Here is a 19,601-nt window from a genome sequence, read left to right on the forward strand (position 1 = left end):
TGATCTCTGTGATCATAACAGTAAATGCCAGGCAGGATGCACTGGTCAGCATTAGTCCAATTTCATGCATCTTTCAAGTTGCTGTTAAAAAGAATGAACATTTTTTCCAGAAACAATTTTAAATCAGAAGCATTGCATTAAACCTGTCTGCCATCTCCACACTCTACAACTGCAGTTTGCTGTACAGTCATGCACACATACAGCTTTGTGGTCAACAACAGACCACATATTGGAGAGTGTCCCATAAGACCCTAAAGGGGCTCAAGTATCCCTAATGCCTGGGAACACCGTTGGTTATGGCATGTGATAGCACCTGAGGTAGGGCAAACATATCTGCACTGATAGACATGAAAGCCAGCCCACTGCCCTGCAAGCTGTATAAAACCACAGGCCATGTGGTCAGTGTGGCTGATCCCTCCAGGGCTGTGTGGTTACACTGTGACACCATTTGCACAGGACACAATCTCCCAGTGACAATGTTCTCAGACCCTAGTCTTCACCTAGCTAGGCAGGACTATAAAACAATGTATGATGTCAGAATCGCTGTAAATATCACCCTATATAAAGCACAGTTCTTCATGAAGACTCATTTATTTTGCTTTATGTAATTATGATGTTCCCTTTACATGATACCTGCCTCTACATTGTGGGGAGACTGGGGGCCCCTCATTCTTGATACAGAAAGTTATACAATTCTGCATTCTTATTAATAACATGTAGTAAATGTTGCTTATATCTTCTGTTTATACCACTTTGTAAACTGCATGCTTTAATTATATCCCTATGTTTTGTAATTTTCTTAAAGTAATCTTTCAAAACTAAAAATAATTAAAATTTTGGAGGAAATCAATGTATTGCCTTCTCAGCCTGTGCTCTCTGGGTCAGTCCTAGTTCGCACTGGCATCTGCTGAGGTCTCACATCCCCTGTTCCCTTGGTCTGTGCCATCCCTCCACCAAGGCCATTCAGCCTTGTTCATTGTGAGGTTGACATATCTTACTCAACCTGTACAAAGTACTCAGTTTTATCTGAAAATATAAAATGTGTGATGATCTGGATTTCTGGAAATTCTTGAAAAGGGGTTCAGACAGATTCTGTATCTTCCTTGGGTAATCAATTAAAGTTTAAGTTCATGAACCCTCATCTAAGGGTCTGACCCTTGCCATCCTCAGTTACCAAAGGAAATTCAAGCCTGGTCACAGAACCTAAGGAGTCAGAGATGCTGTGGACCAGGGACTGAGGCTGAGCACCTCTCATTGGTCTGTGCTTCACAATCACCCTCCACCATCCCATCATCTAGAGGTCCCCAGTTTCAGGCCCGAATGCCCACCACCTGAGGCTCCCTGGAGTGGAAGGAAGCACAGCTCACCCCAGGATGAAGATGACCTGGTTCTCAGTTCCTGGCTAAGGAGGAGTCCAGCGTCAATTCCATCACCTTGAATGAGGGCAGCACCCTTGTTATAAAAGAACCTAAGGGAGACGAGAGCCAATGAAGTGTGATTTGTGTGAGCAGGAGAGGCCAGAGCTCATGTTCACTGTGTAACATCTGGGTGACTCTAAAATATGTGGACAAAGAGCAAATATCCCAGTTCAATATGGAGGACTTCTGCCAAATTTAGTTTTCTTTTTTTTTTAATATTTTACTTATTGATTTTTTTAGTTGTAGGCCAACACCAAATCCACTGAGCTACACCAGTCAGGGCCTATTTATTTATTTTTAGAGAGAGAGGAAAGGAGGGAGAAAGAAAGGGAGAGAAGCATCAAGGTGTGGTTGTCTTGAACCAGGGACCAGGCCAGCAACCCAGGCCTGTGCCTTGATGGGGAATTGAACCAAGTGACACTTTGGTTCACAGGCCAGCAGTCAATCCACTGTGCTACACTGGCCAGGGCCCAATTTTATTTTTCTAACATGTAAATTGCAGTGGTTTATTTTATTCTTATTCACAAACAAAAATGTTAAGTAAACTGCTCTGGACTCTTGTGTATCCCTTCAACTGTACTGGATGGAGTGAAGGCAAGTGCACCCATTCTGGTTGTAAGAATTTTGACATAAATGGTGAAATATGCAGTTCACTGAGCCTTGCTTGCTTAGGGAAACTTGTCTCTAACACCTTCGGGAACAGGTCCACAACATTCTGTAGGAAAAGAGAGGAGAAGAGGTGGGGAGACTTGTATTCTCTTAGCAGCATGTTCCCTCATGCCTCCTTCCAAACCCCAAGGTGGTGGTGAAGTCTGTGCAGTGGAAATGTCCTCAGACACCTCGTGGTGAGTGTAAGTGCACACTCATTATTCCTGTACACCAGCCCTCATGCCTTTATCTCCTTTTGTGCACACAACACATGTTTCAACAGCTCGTTTCATTTCCCTTCACACCAGGACTGTGAAGATGGTTTGGAGCACAGTGAGTCCAGCTGATGTGCTGCCTTGTCACTCATTGTCAGATTCAGCTGACGAATGGAGTGGGGGCATGAGGGTGGACAAGTCATCTGTGCTCACTGTGTGAGCAAGGGTGTGTTCACAGCAGTGTTGGCTTTAGGTGCCAGCTCCACTGGAATTTGCCAGGGACTTGGGGCCTTGCATGGTTTCCAGTAAGACAAGAGAGACAATGACATCCCATTACCAGGGCAAGGCAGGTTCCAGCAGCTGGTGGAGACACACACAGGACACAGATAACAGCACTGGTGACAGTTCCCTTTCCTGTTGTTCCTGAGAGTCCTCGATCCACATCATTCCCATTACTACATGAAATAACCCGAAGAAACTGGGCGTTTCTAGATCATTACAGTGCTGTGTTTGCACCTCTATGGTGGCCATCCTGAACTCCATGGTTTGTAGGAAACAGACTTTTTTTGCACTTTTTGCATTAAATAAGATGACTCCCTATCTTGTACTGTGGTAGTGAAACCCCAGTTCTGCTTTGATTGCATTTCTGGTTTCAATGGGGCCTCTCCTGCTGATTTTTGTGGAAAATGAGACTGAGCAGCAGTGCAATTACACTACTGCACATCCCAGTGCTCTCAGGGTCAGAGGGGAGACTGCAGCATTCCTGCAAATGGGCTGAGAATGACACACCAACCATGAGAACGCATCAACTGCCCTCTTGCACAGCAAGCCAAAGGCAAAACCCGTATGTCCTGGGATGACCTCATTTTTCAGAATCTCAGAAAGAGTAAGATGAGTCTACATTTGGTTACACACTCAATTTATATTAAGGAGGAATTGTTTTCATTATAAAGAGTTATTCAAGCCCTGGCTGGCATAGCTCAGTGGATTGAGCATGGGCTGTGAAACAAAGCATCGCATGTTCAATTCCCAGTCAGGGCACATTGCCTGGGCTGCAGGCCACAGACCCCAGCAACTACACATTGATGTTTCTCTCTCTCTCTTTTTCTCCCTCCCTTCCCTTTCTAAAAATAAATAAATAAAATCTTAAAAAAAGAGTTAATCAAAGGGAACGTGTTGCTTCACTAATACATCTTTTGATATTACACAAAGTTGGAGTTATGATAGACACAAAGCACAATGCTATACCCTGAAGTTTGCAACCCCCACATGTGCACACACACACACTCATGGACTCACGTCAAGTTCCTTCACATGTGCACTTTAGCTCCTGCTGTGTCCAAGGAATGTAGGAATGTCACATGCCACAGTGCAAAGGAAATCCAGACACATATTACAATGTTCTGCAAATGAAAACCTCCATTTAATTATTGAAATCCAATGGAAGTCCATGGTAAGTTCATGTCATGTGTGAATAGTGATCATTTTACTTTTCTGATTTGGGTAAATTTTATTTGATTTTCCTGCCAAAGTGCTCCTAGTAAGAATTCTGTGCTATGCTGAATGCCAGAGGTGAGAGTAGGCATGTTTGACTTGCTCCTGATCTTAGAAAAAAAGTTTCCATTATTTTCACTACTGAGAATCATGTTACCTGTGGGCTTTTATACATTGCCTTGATTATATGAAGCACTTTCCTTCTGTCTTTAGTGTCTCGAATGTTTTTCTTCCCAAGATTATGTGTTACATTTTGTCAATTTTTCCTGCATTTATTGACCACATGATGTGGAAAGGGCAGTAGTAACAACAATTGGTATGAGGTTCACCAGATATCCACGTGAAGGGAATAAATCCAAACCCTATCATATGCCATGTAGAAACATTAACTCAAAATGGATTAAAGACCTGAATGTAGACATAAAAGCATAAAAACCCTAAAACAAAACATAGAGAAAAAAAACTTGATGACTTCAGATTTGAAAATAATTTACTGAATATGACATAAAACACAATAAACAAGATTAAATAGGGACACATTCACTTACATTAAACTCAACCTCATGTGTGCATGGAAATAATATCATTAACAGTAGGAAAGGCAACCTCTGCATTGGGGCAACTGTTTGCAAGTCATATATCAAATCATGTGTTAACACCCACAATATAAAATGAACCTCTACAAATTATCATCACAAATCCAAATTAAACAACAACTAATGAGTGTAAACAAGTGATTAGAAAGGATAGCATGGATATGCTATCAGTGGAACCATGCACACTCTGCATGGGAGTGTGAATTGGTACAGTTAAAGGAAAACAATATGGAAATCCTTTAAAAAATTAAAAACAGAAATGCCTTAGGACATATACATTCCACCTCTGGGTATGCATCAGAGGAATCAAAACCACTATACAGTGTGTTATCTGTAGTTTCATGTTTATTTTAGCATTATATATAAAAAAACCATGGATACAGAAAATATGTTTAATGGACTCCCATTCACTATAAATGGAATAAAATCCTCCCATTAGTGACAACATAAATATACCTTGTGGGGAAAAATGGTACTCAGAAAAGTGAAGGCTAGAAAAACAAATACTGTGATCATTGTTGCATGAGAATTCTAAAAGAAATAATTATAAAAGTCCTATTTGTGTTACTTGGGCTGGGGTTTGCACAGTGGTAGAAGTGGATGTTGATGATCTGAAGGCACAAACTTCCAGTCACAGAATATGTGAGTCCTGTAACAAAGCAAGGCATATAACAAAGAGCATGATGACTCAATTTTACACTTCCGTGCAGTATGTGTGAATTTTGCTAAAGAGAATTGATCCTGAAACTTTTGAGCACAAAGAAACCCCCATTTCCTTCTTTTTCTTCTATTTTCTTCTCTTCCCTTCCTTTGTATTTTCCTGTGTCTATATGAAATTATAGACATAACTCTGTTTCTGTGTTAATCGTTTCACAAGTTATTTATTTAAGTCCATTCATTATGTTGTAGACCTTACACATATATAATGAAGAATGATCATATTTCCATACAACTGAAAGAAGTGTGGGGTGAAAATGAAATAGATATTTCTCAAAGCTGACATAGAAATGTGCAACATACATTTGAAAAGATGGTCAAATTAGTGATAATTAGATAAATGCAAATCAAAACCACAATGTGGTGTCACTTCACATCCATTAAGAAGCTTATCATGAAAAGAAACCAAACGAAATAACAAATGCTGGCAAGAATATATAAAATAGGAGCTCTTCTGCACCCACTAGGAAAAAGAGCAAGGAGGCTTTTCAAAAATTGAAAATAGAGGTGCCATATGGTGCAGCAGTTTGACTCCCGGCTGTACATCTACAGTAATGTCACAGAGATAGTTAGACAGCCATGATCATAGCAGCAAATTTAGAACAGACAATAGGTGGAAGCAACCTAAATGTTCCTTAAAGGACAAAAGGATGGTCATAATGTGGTTCATACACACACTGGAGTATCACACAACACTGAGAATGGGAAACCCTGTCAGATGCTTCACTGTGGATGGACCTTGAGGACTTTCTGATGAGAGAAATGAGACAGCCACAAGAAGACTGCTCTGTCTGATTCCACTTACACAAGTTGTCTATCCAGAGTAGGCAGGTGTATTGAAATGGAAAGTAGGGTGGCAAGTGCCAGAGGTGGGAAGGGGTAAGTGGATTTATGTGTGTAAAATGTCACATTTGCAAGATGAAAGTGTTCTTTACCCTGTTCTATGTCAAAGAGAATACACTTAACATAACTGAAATGTATACTTCACATAATAAGATGACCCTTTTTGTATTTTCTACCACAACTACGAATTTTAAAATATATAAAACTGGATATCACAAATGTTATGATGTCCCCATTACATCTAGCCTGTGATATCTGGCCACACTCTGTAACAGGTCAGCCCCATCTCCAACACCACCAGCATGCTGCACTTACACTGCACTATGCTGAGGTTTCTGTTTCTGCCCTCATTTCCCTTCTCTACTTTGCTAAGAGCAGCAGAGACTGAAGAGGAGAATAAGGGGCATGTGGGGCCGCCAGGTAGAGCGCAGTGTTCTCCCTCATTTCAGCCCACGGTGAACTCTCCTGGACATTTCTTCACAGCTCTCCTCCCCATTCATGTGACCAGTATTTAATTGTGCACTTTACTGACTTTATAAAGATTATTATGGAACAAAGTTATAGATTAAAATGCAAGTTCGCCATGCTGAACTGCAGTTATGGAAATAAAGAAGCTATACTTTTGTATCATGACATAGGGGTCAGTGGTGAGGTTAGCTCTGCTGTTTTCTGGTGACTAAATGTAACTTGGAATAACGTTTCTGAATAGGCTCCTAAAATCATTGAAACCAAATTACAAAGTTGCTCACAATTACACTTTTCACTTATGGATCTACTTATATATTCTCATTACCTTATCAATTCCAAAACACAGTTTTATTTATAATAATTGCTGCTGTAGGAGGTAAACAGAAAATGAAAGCCATTTAAGGGTGTCCGTTAAATACACATTGTAGCAATAGCAGCAGGAGAACCATAGACCTAAGCATTATGTAGACTGGGCACTAATGAGTGGAAAAAACTTCTGAAATATTTTAGAGGAAAGGGTGTGCAATGACACAAACAGTTTTGTATCACAGCTCATGTGTGAATGCACACAATTTTCAAAAACAAGCATATGACTGTGTGTTATGGTTTTTGACTGTGGGTGACTGACTGGGGTGTGATTCTGTGTGTTACTGTGCATGAGAGCATGTGGCTGTGTATGTACAGGTCACGTACGAAGAGAATAGGAAGGATGCTGGTCACTCTGCTAGCAGATATGTTCACTAGGCGCACATTTTGTAACATACTGAAGAGTCCAATGTGACATTTACTTACAATTGGGACAAGGTCATCTGTTTCTTTCTAGTAGATGTTTTGATTAAAGCTGTGCCCTGTATGACCATCATGATCATGGATGGGGCCTGTTGAACATCAGAGCCAGGGAGTCGAGGTCACCTGGACTGTTCCTAGGACCCAACACAATCTCAATGCAAATGCCCCCTACAGTCCAGGTTACACCTTTGGATCCAGGAGGAAATCTTGAAGGAGATCCATGGTGCACATCCAAGTCCTCAGAGGCCCATACCTCACTGTGCTGTTAGCACTGCTTCCTGCAGAAGAGAGGGGCTCCTCCTAAGGTTGAATGTGGGGGATCCTGTGTCTGGAGCACTGAACTGACAGCCCTTTCAGGGATCCATATGTATCCCGAGATGATGGGTCGAACCACCACTTCTGAGCCTGATCAGGCCTGTCAGCAGATGGAGGGTCCATGGGAACTGGAGGCAGGACAGGGAGGGGTACATGGGGAGTCAGACACCATGTGCAGCCATGTCTACCTGAGAGACAGGTGCAAAGCTGCACACACACACAAATCACCAGCAGGATGCCTGCAGAGCATAGACTGATGGGTAAAAAGATAAAAAGACACCAAGGAACAGCATGTGTACTAAGATGTATCATCATGCATATTATTCAGCAGCTGAGCAGTTAGTTGGAAATTAGGAAATGCTATAAAGGAACATTAAGCCTTTACTTTTCCATAAAAGCCATGCCAGCACCAAGAACATAAAAATACTTAGAAACACACATTAAACTATGCATACAAGAAGGCAATCACCACACACACTCAAGAACACATAAAATTGTTCATGCAGGTAAATCAAACAGTAGCACTCACCCACACACAGATGCACATGTTAACTAACACACTCACACACCTAGAAACAGATGCACACATAAATAGAAGGATGAGAGGGAAGGTTTATGTGAAGGCATTTTCTGAACACGGAGAGGAATTTTAGGCTAATTCAAGAATCCTTTTTTCTAACCTCTCTCTGCACCTGCTCACCAGATGGGCCCCAGGCACCCACTGTGCTGAGAAACCCCAGGAGCCCAGCCAAACCCTGCCCCCTACAGATGGGCTTAGGTGCCTGGGCTGGCATTGTCTCACTGCATTTACATGGTACTGCAACTTATGGCCATGTTCTTGGTGATACTGGAAATCAGCTGCAGGGAGAGCTGATCCAGGACATGCCTCTGGGTCAATATTCTGCTCTGTAGGGAAGGCTGGGCTGTGCATTAACACTGGTCCCATGCTCCCTATTCTGGCAGCTGTGCTCTGGGATTCACCAGTCCTGATGCTGACTTGTGCAGCTGACTCCTGACAGGACACCTGGGAAAATGGGGCACTTTGAGTAAGGACACCTGAATTTTCAGGCTTTAAGCATGTTGTGTCCATAACACACAATTTTCCTTGTGCTCACACCCAGCTGACAGAAAGGGAAACACAATCTTTCTAGTGGGTTGTGCTCTCCCTGGGGCCTGGTTCTCACTGACACGTGGGAAGGTCCTTGTTCTGTGAACTATGGGAGACTCAGAACATAGGTTATATCACACATGGATGCACACACCACACACAGTCACAAAAACACACATCAACATTTTAACATGTGTGTGTACACACATGCACACAATCACAGTTTTCAACACAACTTCAAGAACCTCAGGAAGGGTGTCTGCCCCCAGGTCCCTGAGGTGCAGGTGAGACCATGATCCTCAGGGAACCAGAATGGCTGAACCTGGACCCTAGAAAACATCCAGATTCCGGCTGCTGGGACTGGTGAGTGTTCCCTTGTATGACAGGACTCTGCAGAGTGATTACGTTAGGGGTGACTGAGTTAGAGGTGTTGACCTGGGGATTATCAGGAATTCTCAAGTTGGGACATAAAATAGAATCATGTGTCCTTTTCAAAATGAAACCAGAGAACATCAGGGGAATGATACTGTTATTGTTGAAACAGAGTTGGGGTGCATCTGCACATCCATCCAGTAAATGAGGGGCAAGAGGGTAACAGGTGGCAGGGAGGACAGGGACCTGAGGGTGGAGGAGCTGGGGGATGATCAGGACACCTGTAGGATGAAGGGTGCCAGCCAGAAGGAAGGAAATGTGTGAGGACATTGTATGCATGCTGGGGAACCGAGAGCCTGAGCTCAGCACACAGGGGCCTGGACAAGGCTGGACTCCACTTTGTGGGAAATGGGTCCAACCTCCGGTATGATGAGAGCACTCAGGGTGGTTCACTGACAAGGAAGATAAAGGACACACAGGAGCCAGGAGGGTGTCCCAGGTACAGCTGAAGTCTGATCTGCAAACAGACAGCTTCACCTCTTCCTTTGCTGTCTGCAGTGACAGTGTCAGAAATGAGAGCCACACAGAAGGAAGAAGTGTCCCTGGATGCAGCTGAGAGTTTGGAGAGGAAATCCCTGCTCCCAAGAGAAAGCCCCTTCCTTCCTGCCCAGACCCACACCTGCCCCTGCATTTGTTCTCTGTGGTTGGTATGATCTGAGCTCCCCCTGCAGCCCAGCCCTCCTGGCTCCCCTAAGGAGGTTTGTGTCTGGGCTCACACTGACTTCCCCTCACTGTGTCTCTCGCACAGTAATACACGGCCGTGTCCTCGGCTCTCAGGCTGCTCAGCTCCATGTAGGCTGTGCTTGTGGACTTGTCTGCAGTTATGGTGAGTCTGCCCTGGAACTTCTGCGCGTAGTTGGTGTCACTATCTCTAGGGTAAACATTCCCCATCCACTCAAGGCCTTGACCTGGGGCCTGCCGCACCCAGTGCATCCGGTTGCTGGTGAAGGTGTACCCAGAAGCCTTGCAGGAGATCTTCACTGAGGCCCCAGGCTTCTTCACCTCAGCCCCAGACTGGACCAGCTGCACCTGGGAGTGGACACCTGTGGAGAGGAGGCAGGAAGGGTTGAAAATATCTCTTGACTGTCCCTGGTCCCCTCCTCAACCTAGGAACAAAAGAGCCACTTACTTGTAGCCACTGCCACCAGGAAGAGGGCTCTCCAGCTCCAGTCCATGGTGAGGGGCTGTGCAGTCAGGAATTCTTAAGGGGAGGGTGTGGCTGTGGGTGATGATCTCAGGGCACAGACTGGCCCACATTTAACATAGTCTACTTCTTATAATTTGCATATTCATGAGACACAGTGTTTTATAGCTGAAGACTTGACCCCACCTGAGAGAACTAGAGGACACAGGGCCCATGCTCAGTGGAAGACTCAGGGTCCAAGTCCCAGCCACTGTTGTAAAATATGTGTCCCCTGTCAGGTCACTAATCTCTGGGGAATCATCACTTCTCCCACAGAGGAGCAATCCCCCACAGCACATGATCCTCATTAAGAACCCACTTTTGAGTGACACAGAGACCACCTGGACCAGTTCTGGACTCAATGCCTGAATGTCCTTCCTTGAACAGTGTGTCCTCCAAATGCTGCACCCAGTGAGTGAATGAAACCACCCCTCTCCTCAGATCCTTCCAATTCAGATATACGTAAACTATAGAAATGTCCCTGATGATTTTGGTTCTCATGTTTTATTTGGTTGGGTAAATTCTCTGGTGGAATTGGATGTTAATAGTCACCTCATGTGTGAAATATTTTAGATGATTTACTGAAAAGAGGAAGACCCAGACCCTCACTGGAAGTCTTGCCCCAGCTCTCTCTGCACCTGCTCCTGGACAGCGGTCCTGAGCTCGTGGGTCTACTCTGGCCCCTGCTGCCCAGACTTCACTCTCAAAGGGAGGGTCCTGTATGGGCTCACAGGACATGGAGTTCTCATCACCTCTAGTCTAGAGTTAAAGTCTGGATCTGACTTTAGGCTTCTCCCTTAGGGACACAATGTGCTTTGATATCTCTGGCCACTGAATTGTCTGTACTAAACCCCAGTGACTCTGCAGGGAAACCCATAGCCAGGGCTTTTTGAAGCCACCAGGGAGCTTCCTCCTTGGAGCTACATGATGCCCTGACTCAGCCAACTCCCTAGAGCCCTGAACTGGGGCTTGGGGTCTGTTATGTCCTCATGGTCCTGTCTTTGCAGGTATGATATGAGGATCCCAGTATATGGCCCTATTAACACTGCCCATCTCCTGCTCAATGAATTACACACACACACACACACACACACACACACACACTGTGATAATGTTCATGGTACTGAACCTCAGATCTCCCTTCTCCACACTTCCTGGCACATGCACAGGACCACACCCTGAGCTGAATCTTTTGAGTGACCTGCTTTGACAACAGACCAAAAGAAAACACATTTGATGTGAAGACTTGAGATTGCCTGCCCTTGTGGCTTCCTGTTCTCCCTGCACCTGGGACCTGCAGGGTCTGTGGTGAGAAGGGTCCTGGCTTGCCCTAGAGAGGGTCAGATCCAGGGGACCTTGTCTAGTCAGTGTAGCCAACACAGACCCAACATGTGGGGGTCATCACTGGCCTATAGCTCACAGGTCCCCATTCTGAAAGAGTGCAGCCAGAAACACGAAGGCAGGACAATGGGACGACAATGGATGGGCATCTCCTCACGAGCAGATACAGGAGATGAGTAAGGAAAAGGGGACCCAGAAAACTGAGCCTGGTTGGTCAGAGTCCCGGTGGTTCAAGAACTGGTTTGTTTTTGACTTTGCCCCAAGTCTTGAGAACACCCTGCAGTTCAGCCTCTTTGATTTTGCACAGGGAGCTGTGTATCTGAGCTCACCCTGACTTTATGTCTCTGAGTCTCTCGCTGAGTAGTACAGGGAGGTGTCTGTCTGCACATTAACAATGTTCTGAATCATCTCTTTAGATGGAGCATCTGCCTGTCACATAATGTGTCCCCTGACTTTAGATTCCAATAAGACCTACCCCCTCCAGCCCTACTTTGTTGAGCCTCTAACATGGATTTAGTATAAAGTCAGTTAATGTACCATAGTTTGTTGTGTTAATGCACACATTTTTCCCAAATGTGTGAGGGAAAAAGAGGGCTGTGCATTATACATGGGTAGTACAACTCCCTTATCTATATAAATATTTTAATTCTTTTATTTGTGCTTATCCATTAAAAGTATAATTCTAGAAATGAAGAAAATCTCTATATGCAAAATAATACTCAGACATATGTCAATCAGTTGTGTTTCTAAATAAACCTAAATAAAAATTGAAGTAAAATATTAAAATGAAAGTTTTATTCCTGAAATATTTGGCAAAAAAAAAAATAGGTGCACAGTACACCCAGCAACATATGGTAAATTACACCATTTACACAAAAATGTTATTGATGCTGAGTTACAGGAAAAGCTGCGAGTACACAGCCCAGACTGAGCACAACTAAGCCTAAAAATAAGGCTCAGTCCAAGGTCCAGGAATGCTGCTGTCCCAGCCCCCCACTCACACTCACAAGGAGCTACAAGGATTTCAGTCCTGGTGGAAATGCAGATTTTTTTTAATTGCTACCATGACTGGAGATGGTCCAACTGGAACACGGATGGTGAAGAAGAATTTACTCCAGAGATTATGCTGACAGTGGGAACAGCTGGACAACATATGTGAAGGCACACACCCGCCCCCCTTCCACATTCCAGTGCAGCAAATGCATTCAAGACAAGTGCATTCAGGAGCACAGATTCCACACTGCCAGCCCCTGGTCACAGGTTCCCTTTTCAGGAGAGAAGGTGTCATCATCCTTCATTCAAGATCAAGCTGCTGGCTGATGAGTTTGAGCTTCAATCAGCTGCCACCAAGTGACAGGACTCATTCTGCCCATTTGACCCCAGTCCTGGGATGGAGGTCTTGTACTGGAAACAGCACCCTTGGGACCCTGGTTCACTGACTGTTTCACCCTGACTTGCCTGGCAGGGTTCACCCACCAAAGCAAGTGGGTCATGCAGACAGGAGCTGCCAGGTATTGAGATCTGAGCACTCAGATATTTCTGAGTGTGGAGCACAGCCATCTTTGTCCCCACCAGCAGGTGAATAACCCACCTCTAAGTTTTTTTCTGGTAAAAGGCTAGAGATCAGCCATCAGGTAGAGTTCTAGATCTATTCCCATGGATATAGATTCCCATGGACATTCCCATGGCCACTGGGTGAGGTGAAAGTCCATTGCAGGGGATGGGTGGTCAGTGGAGTGTCTGCTTCCCTGGGATCTTGTGCTTGCAGGGGAACCAAAGACAGAGGCACCTGGAGGAGACAGCTGCTGTCAGGACAACAGCAGACCTGGTGGTGGGTGCTGTGCATTCACAGGAGCCTGGAGGTGTTTGTTTCCCTGTGTGGAGCCATCCATCCCTCAGGGCCCTGCTGAGAATGAGGGAACCCTCAGTACACAGAGTGCAGTTTCCCACCTGGTCACAGTGAGAAAGGGACAGAAATCCCAGCCTCCCACTGTCCTCCTAGGATGGCCCTGTGAGCACCAGGACACACCCCTTTGTTCTCTGAGCCTGGAGCATTCCAGGCTAAGTAATCACTGAGATCTACCTTTATTCTGCCCATATCAGCTGATCATTATTTTCAGTGCTGAGTAGCAATCCATTCATGCATGTTCCCTAGTTTGCTAATTGTACAATTAGAAGGAGTTTTGGGATGTTTTAGCTTCTACTAGCACAGATAAAAGGCCTGTAAATATGTGCTTATGTTTTACTATGAACATAGAATTTGTTCTGGATCAAACACTCCTCTGTGACATTTTAAGTATAATTTTGTAAGAAAATGTGATGCAATTTGTTAAGAAAGGGAAAAAAATAGGAACTTGGTGAAGAAAAGTTCTATGGACCCTCATGATATTTCCCCTTGTTTATTGTCTGCAGTGAAAACTTCAGAAATTAGATTCACAGAGAAGAAGGCTGTGTGTCTGGATGCAGCTGAGTGTTTCCAGAGGAAATCCCTGCTGCCAAGAGGAAGCCCCATCCTTCCCAACCAGGCCCACACCTGCCCCTGGGGCTATTCTCTGTGGTTAGTGAGAGAAGGGCGTCCCTGTCATCCTGACCAGTCCCTGCAACCAAGCTTTCCTGTCTCCCACACGGAGATTTGTGCCTGGGATCACACTAACTTTTCCTCACTGTGTTTCTCATACAGGAATACACAGCTGTGTCCTGGGCTGTGAGGCTGCTCAGTGTTAAATAAACTTGCCTCTTGGAGGTGTCCCTGGTGATGCTGAACCAGGATTTCAGCATCAGGTTGTACTCTGTACTTCCACAGCTCCATATAGCACAGACCCACTGCAACCCCTTCTCTGGAGCCTGGTGGGTGCGTTGCATGTGATAGCTTATAAAAGAGAACCCAGAGACAGTGCAGGTGAGGAGAAGGTCTGCAAGGTTTTCATAAGTCCAAGTCCTGACTCCTGCAGCTACACATCAGACAGGACAGCTGGGGACAAGGTACATCAGTCCTTGTCAATCAGGTACAGTCACCACTATCCCATAGACCTATGCTTGACATCTGAGACACTCACCCTGGGGAGCTGTCACCAGGCACAGGAAGAGACTTAGCAGTCCCATTTTCTTCTACAGCACAACTCTGTCTTTCCAGACACCTCAGCCCCATGTGAGGAGAGAGATATAAGCACCAATTGCCAAGGGAAGGAGTTACCCTGGAGCTGAGAGAGAAATTCATATGTGGGGCAGCCTTTCCTGTAAAGTGGGGAGGGACTTAGGTCAGGTACCCTCGTCATTCTGGAACCTCTGTAGGGACATCACTTCTTGTGATCTCACTCACCGTGTGCATCAGGGACAGGGGATCCCTTGGTTTATGAGACACATTGGAATGGGATTAAAGGACGGCCTCAAGTTTCCAAGCATAAAAAGAAATGGTGGACCAGATGAGTAGGTGACACTCAAATTTTCATACACTTTTCACACTGATATGAAATGCATTATTAGCATTTTCAGATAATTCCTAAATATGAAAACTATAACATATCCATAATGTCCAAATGTTTGTGTCATAAAGTAAATACAAATAATATCTATTTTGCCATATAAAATAAAAAAAATAAAGCAGACTCATTTTCAAAGTCACATTTCTCTTCATTCATAACTGCTCCTTGATCTGAAAAACTACCTCCCACGCACAGAAGGGTTGGGCATTATTGACACTTGATGTTGGAAGTGTGACTGTGGCTACAGCTCCCAGTGCAAACTTTTCCCTGCTGCAAGCCCAGGGCACACTGTAGAGACTCCAGACTAATTACATCAGAAATAATTTTTTACATGCAGAGAAAACTAGAAATGTGAATAGTGAGTATGCCTGTGTCACTCATCACAACTTAGAATTCTTCACATTTCAAACATTATGGGAGCTGGTTAACTGACCTGTTTTCTCAGTCTACTGTTGCCAGTGATGTTGAGGTCCAGAGGGAAGGAAATGAAGAGAATTCCAAGGACAGATTTGCTCACAGGAAAGGGAACTCCCACCCAGACATGAAACCCTCACTGCAGCCTCCCTTGGCCCTGTTTCTGGTGATCATCACTGTGGGCAGAGGGTTCTGGGCTCTCCCATGAAGCATATAACATTCTTAATGTATAATAAATATTTTTTTTTGCATCAAACATGTGATTTGGAAGTCTTTACAATGGCTTAGTGGAACTTTGTTGGGAAAAATTCACTTAATTTGAACAAAGTCTAAGTTACTAATATTTCAATGGGTTTTCTGTAGAGGGTTTTTACAAAAAAGTCCCAGGAAGAATGGCCAACCTCTGATGTCCCAGTTGACTGGTTGCAGCAGCCATAGGGGCTAGAATAGGCTCTGGAGCCAGGAGTGGAGCACTGCTGGGGAAAAAGAAAACATAAATCTACACAATCAACGAAAGAAAAAAAAATATTATATCCAGAGACAATTAAATTAAGAACAATCTAACAATAGCCAAAGGAGAGGGGAGAGGGGGCAGGGGGGAGAAGAGTTTTCAGGAAGGACTATAGAGGACACATGGACAAAACCAAGGGGGAGGGTGGAAGCAAAGGAGGGAGGTGGGTTTGGCTATGGTGGGGGAGGGGTGGGGAGAAAATGCAGACAATTATAATTGAACAACAATAAAGTAATTTAAAAAATCCATAAACCGGGAAGTGACTGTGGAACTGGATAAACAGTGGATGCTGGGCTAATGTTGTGTCACATGACACAATCATGACTGATTTTCACTGACATTGTGTTATTGGGAATATAGATTTAAAGGCATTTTAAGTGAGGTCCCAGAAGGAAGTACAGGGCATATAGCAGGATATTATATCATCTAAAAATAGCTAAATATTTATGGACAGGTGTTATTGAAAAATGAAAACTCTAAAGATTCTGCAGGTAGAAATCAAGGGAAATAAGGCACATGTCATCACAAATGGGCAGAAGGGAATTGTGGTTTTCCACATGCAATGCCCCTTTATTTGAAAATACAGCAGTTGTCTATATTCTAGAAGTCATTGAGAGGTTGATTCCACAACAGCCCCACCTGTTGATTGGCCCATGTCCTCTAAGAAGCTGAGGGCATGGGATAACAAATTGATTCTGACCCACAGGTTGGACCAAGACCCCTGTCCAATTCTATCTCATCATTTCCTTACTTATAATCATTCTTCACATTTTGTGTTCACCTGGTAGTTACTCATAAGGAATCATTATCTCACTTGTTTTTATGCTAATTCAGCACAAGGGTGATTGAAAGAGGCTGTTTTGTGCCCACGTGATAATGTTGTCTACCTTGACAATAGCCTTTTCTAACACAAGAGACTTCAGATGTGAGCTCAGAATCAGGGACCAGAGAAGTTTCCCAAGGGAAATTGTAAAATGAAAAGGAAAATAGACAAGAAACCCACCCAAACCTCCAACTTCTCCTGCACCTCCAACTTCTCCTCACCTGGAATGATCATTGTGTTCAGGGAGGTAGGATCACCCTGGTGGTCCCAACACCTCCTGCAGTGAGGTTTGTATCTGCATTCACTCACTTATACTCACTATGTCTGTCACATGGTAATACACAGCCATATCCTTGGCTCTCAGGCTGCTCATTTGCAGGTACAGCCTGCTCTTGCCATTGTCTCTGGAGATGGTGAATTAGCCTTTCACAGAGGTGGCATATTATGTGGTAGTAGCATGTACATTAATGCCTGAGGCCCACTCCAACCCCTTTTCTGGAGATGGGCAGAGCCAGTTCATTTTGTAGCTGCTGAAGCTGGACTGAGATGCCATGCAGGATAATTTCAGAGTCCCCCCAGGATGCACCAAACCTTCTCCAGACGACATCTATTACACCTAATACTGGACACCTGCAGACACAAAGATATCAGGTCAGTAAACGGTCACCCCTCCACTGTTTCTCTCAGTCATATCCACTCACACACTCAGTGCCTCTTGTCCTCATAAATTACCTCTTAAAATAGAAGCAAGGAAAACCCAGCTGATCCCATACTCCATGCTATGTGAGCTATATTCTGTCCTGACCAGGGACTGGAAATGCATGGGAATCCCAGGCTGGCCTGAAGTGACAGAACTTCAGGGTAGGGGCTAGGGTCCTATTCATGAGCAGACATGACCTATTTTCATGTTCTCCTACTATATGCACAGTTCTGGGTTTGGAGACCTGCAGAGAAGACAGTGACTCCAATGCAGGTGAAAGTCTCCTGTGGACTCTGGTCATGATAGAATTTCAATACATAAACACAGAATTCTGAACCAGCCTGGGGCATGTCCAGGTGACCATGTCTAGTGCAAATGAGCCTAGCAACTGGGGCTTTTCCCTCCTTCCTGGTCCCACCTGTACCCTGAAACTAATCCAGGGAAGACTGAAACATGCCCCTCTAGGCCATAGGAGCCCTCCTCTATATGAAATTATGATGGAGTGTCTATCTCTGGTGTTACCCACACTCCAGTGCTGGAGGCAAGTGCACATGTGGGAAAGAGAACACGGGCTCACATCTTGTAGGAGGGGACTCAGCTTACACAGTGATGGTGGTGCCCTCAGACCTGATTGTCTCTGACTTCCTGACCTTCAAAGACACAAAGCAGACACAGTGTTGAAGAGGTGCTTTTCTATTACTGGACTCAGAGCGACTGAGAAAGTGAAAATTCACAGAGCTTATGGAGAGACTCTTCATTAAAAACAACTGGAAGGACCATTTTTAGAGGGTTTCCTTGCATAGATAGGTATCACAAACTTTAAAGAAGTAATAGAAAAATAATAATTAATGAAATAAAGGTGAATCATAATACTTACCATCAGTGAGATTGGCTTTGGTTGTCTGAACTATGCTTGGTTCTGTGAATCCTAAATGGAGACACAGGGAGATGAGACTCCAGGAGAAGGAAATGATGTGACCACTAACCTCAGGTGACCTGTTCATGGCTGTGGATAATGAGGAAGAGATCGTGGGATAAGAATTTAGTTCTACATTCTGGAAAATACAGACACCCTGTCTGAGACTGTTCAGACAGCATAGTATAGAATAGTATGCCAAGTGGAGAAGACAAAGAACTTTTAAGCAAAACCCATGGACCTGAACTGGGGTGGGGAGATTCAGGAAGGTGGGGGGATGCAAGGTGGAGGGAGATAACAGGGATTAAAAAATGGGACAATTTCAATAGCATGATCAATAAAATATACTTTTAAAGTACTTTTATACTTTTAAAATATGCATAATCTGCCTCTTCTCATTTGCATATGCCTGGAGAAGATTGATTCATAATTGAAGACTTGACTCCACCTGAGAGAAGGTAGAGGACACAAGGAAAATGCTTCCAGGGTGTCTGAGGGTCCCAGTCCAACACAGAGTTGTAGGATATGGGTCCCCTATCATCTCTGATCCCTGTGCTGATACAGCTCCTCCCCCTGAGGAACAAGCTCCCACAGGACATGCTCCTCATTGTGAACTCACCTTTGAGAGACATGGAGACCTCCTTAACCAATTCTGGGCTTTAATGTCTGAATGTCTTCTTCCTGGATCAGTGTGTCTCCAAAATTCTCCACCCAGTGAGTTAATAAGACCGACTGTGTTCATGGTTCCTTACAGTTCAGATATAAAGAAGCCCTAGAACCACTGACTATGGTTCTCATGTGTCATGGAGTTTGGTGAAGGCCCTGGTAGAATAGGATATTTACATTCACCACATGATCAACTCTCCTTTTAGAGGTTTTCATGAAAAGAAAAGGACACAGCCTCTCACAGGAAACTTCTTTCCAGATCCCCCTGCACCTGCTCCTTGCACAACTGCTCTGAGCTTCTGGAGCCCGCACACTCCTAATGTCATGTCTGTACTACCCTGGGGAGGTTCCTGCCAGGGCTTACAGAGCATGAACTTCTCAGCATCAATGGTCCAGAATGGACTGTTGTGCCCTGCCTTTCAGAAACTCCCTCAGAGACACTGTGTCTTTAATTATCTGGACACAGAGAACAGACCTTACTAAACCCCAGTGACTCTGGGGAATCCCATAGCCAGGGCTCTG

The 19,601-nt window shown here is 44.4% G+C and overlaps 1 gene segment (V, D, J or C); it reads right to left on the bottom strand.

The window, feature by feature from the left end:
• Positions 1–7,488: 7,488 nt before the first annotated feature.
• Positions 7,489–19,601, bottom strand: part of LOC114489656 — a 51,959-nt gene continuing 39,846 nt past the window's right edge. Inside the window, 2 exon segments of the V gene segment in view lie at positions 7,489–7,631; positions 9,766–10,086. Coding sequence covers positions 7,489–7,631; positions 9,766–10,086 — 464 coding nt within the window.

Source organism: Phyllostomus discolor, chromosome 15 (genome assembly GCF_004126475.2).
Source record: "Phyllostomus discolor isolate MPI-MPIP mPhyDis1 chromosome 15, mPhyDis1.pri.v3, whole genome shotgun sequence".
NCBI classification, from domain to species: Eukaryota; Metazoa; Chordata; class Mammalia; order Chiroptera; family Phyllostomidae; genus Phyllostomus; species Phyllostomus discolor.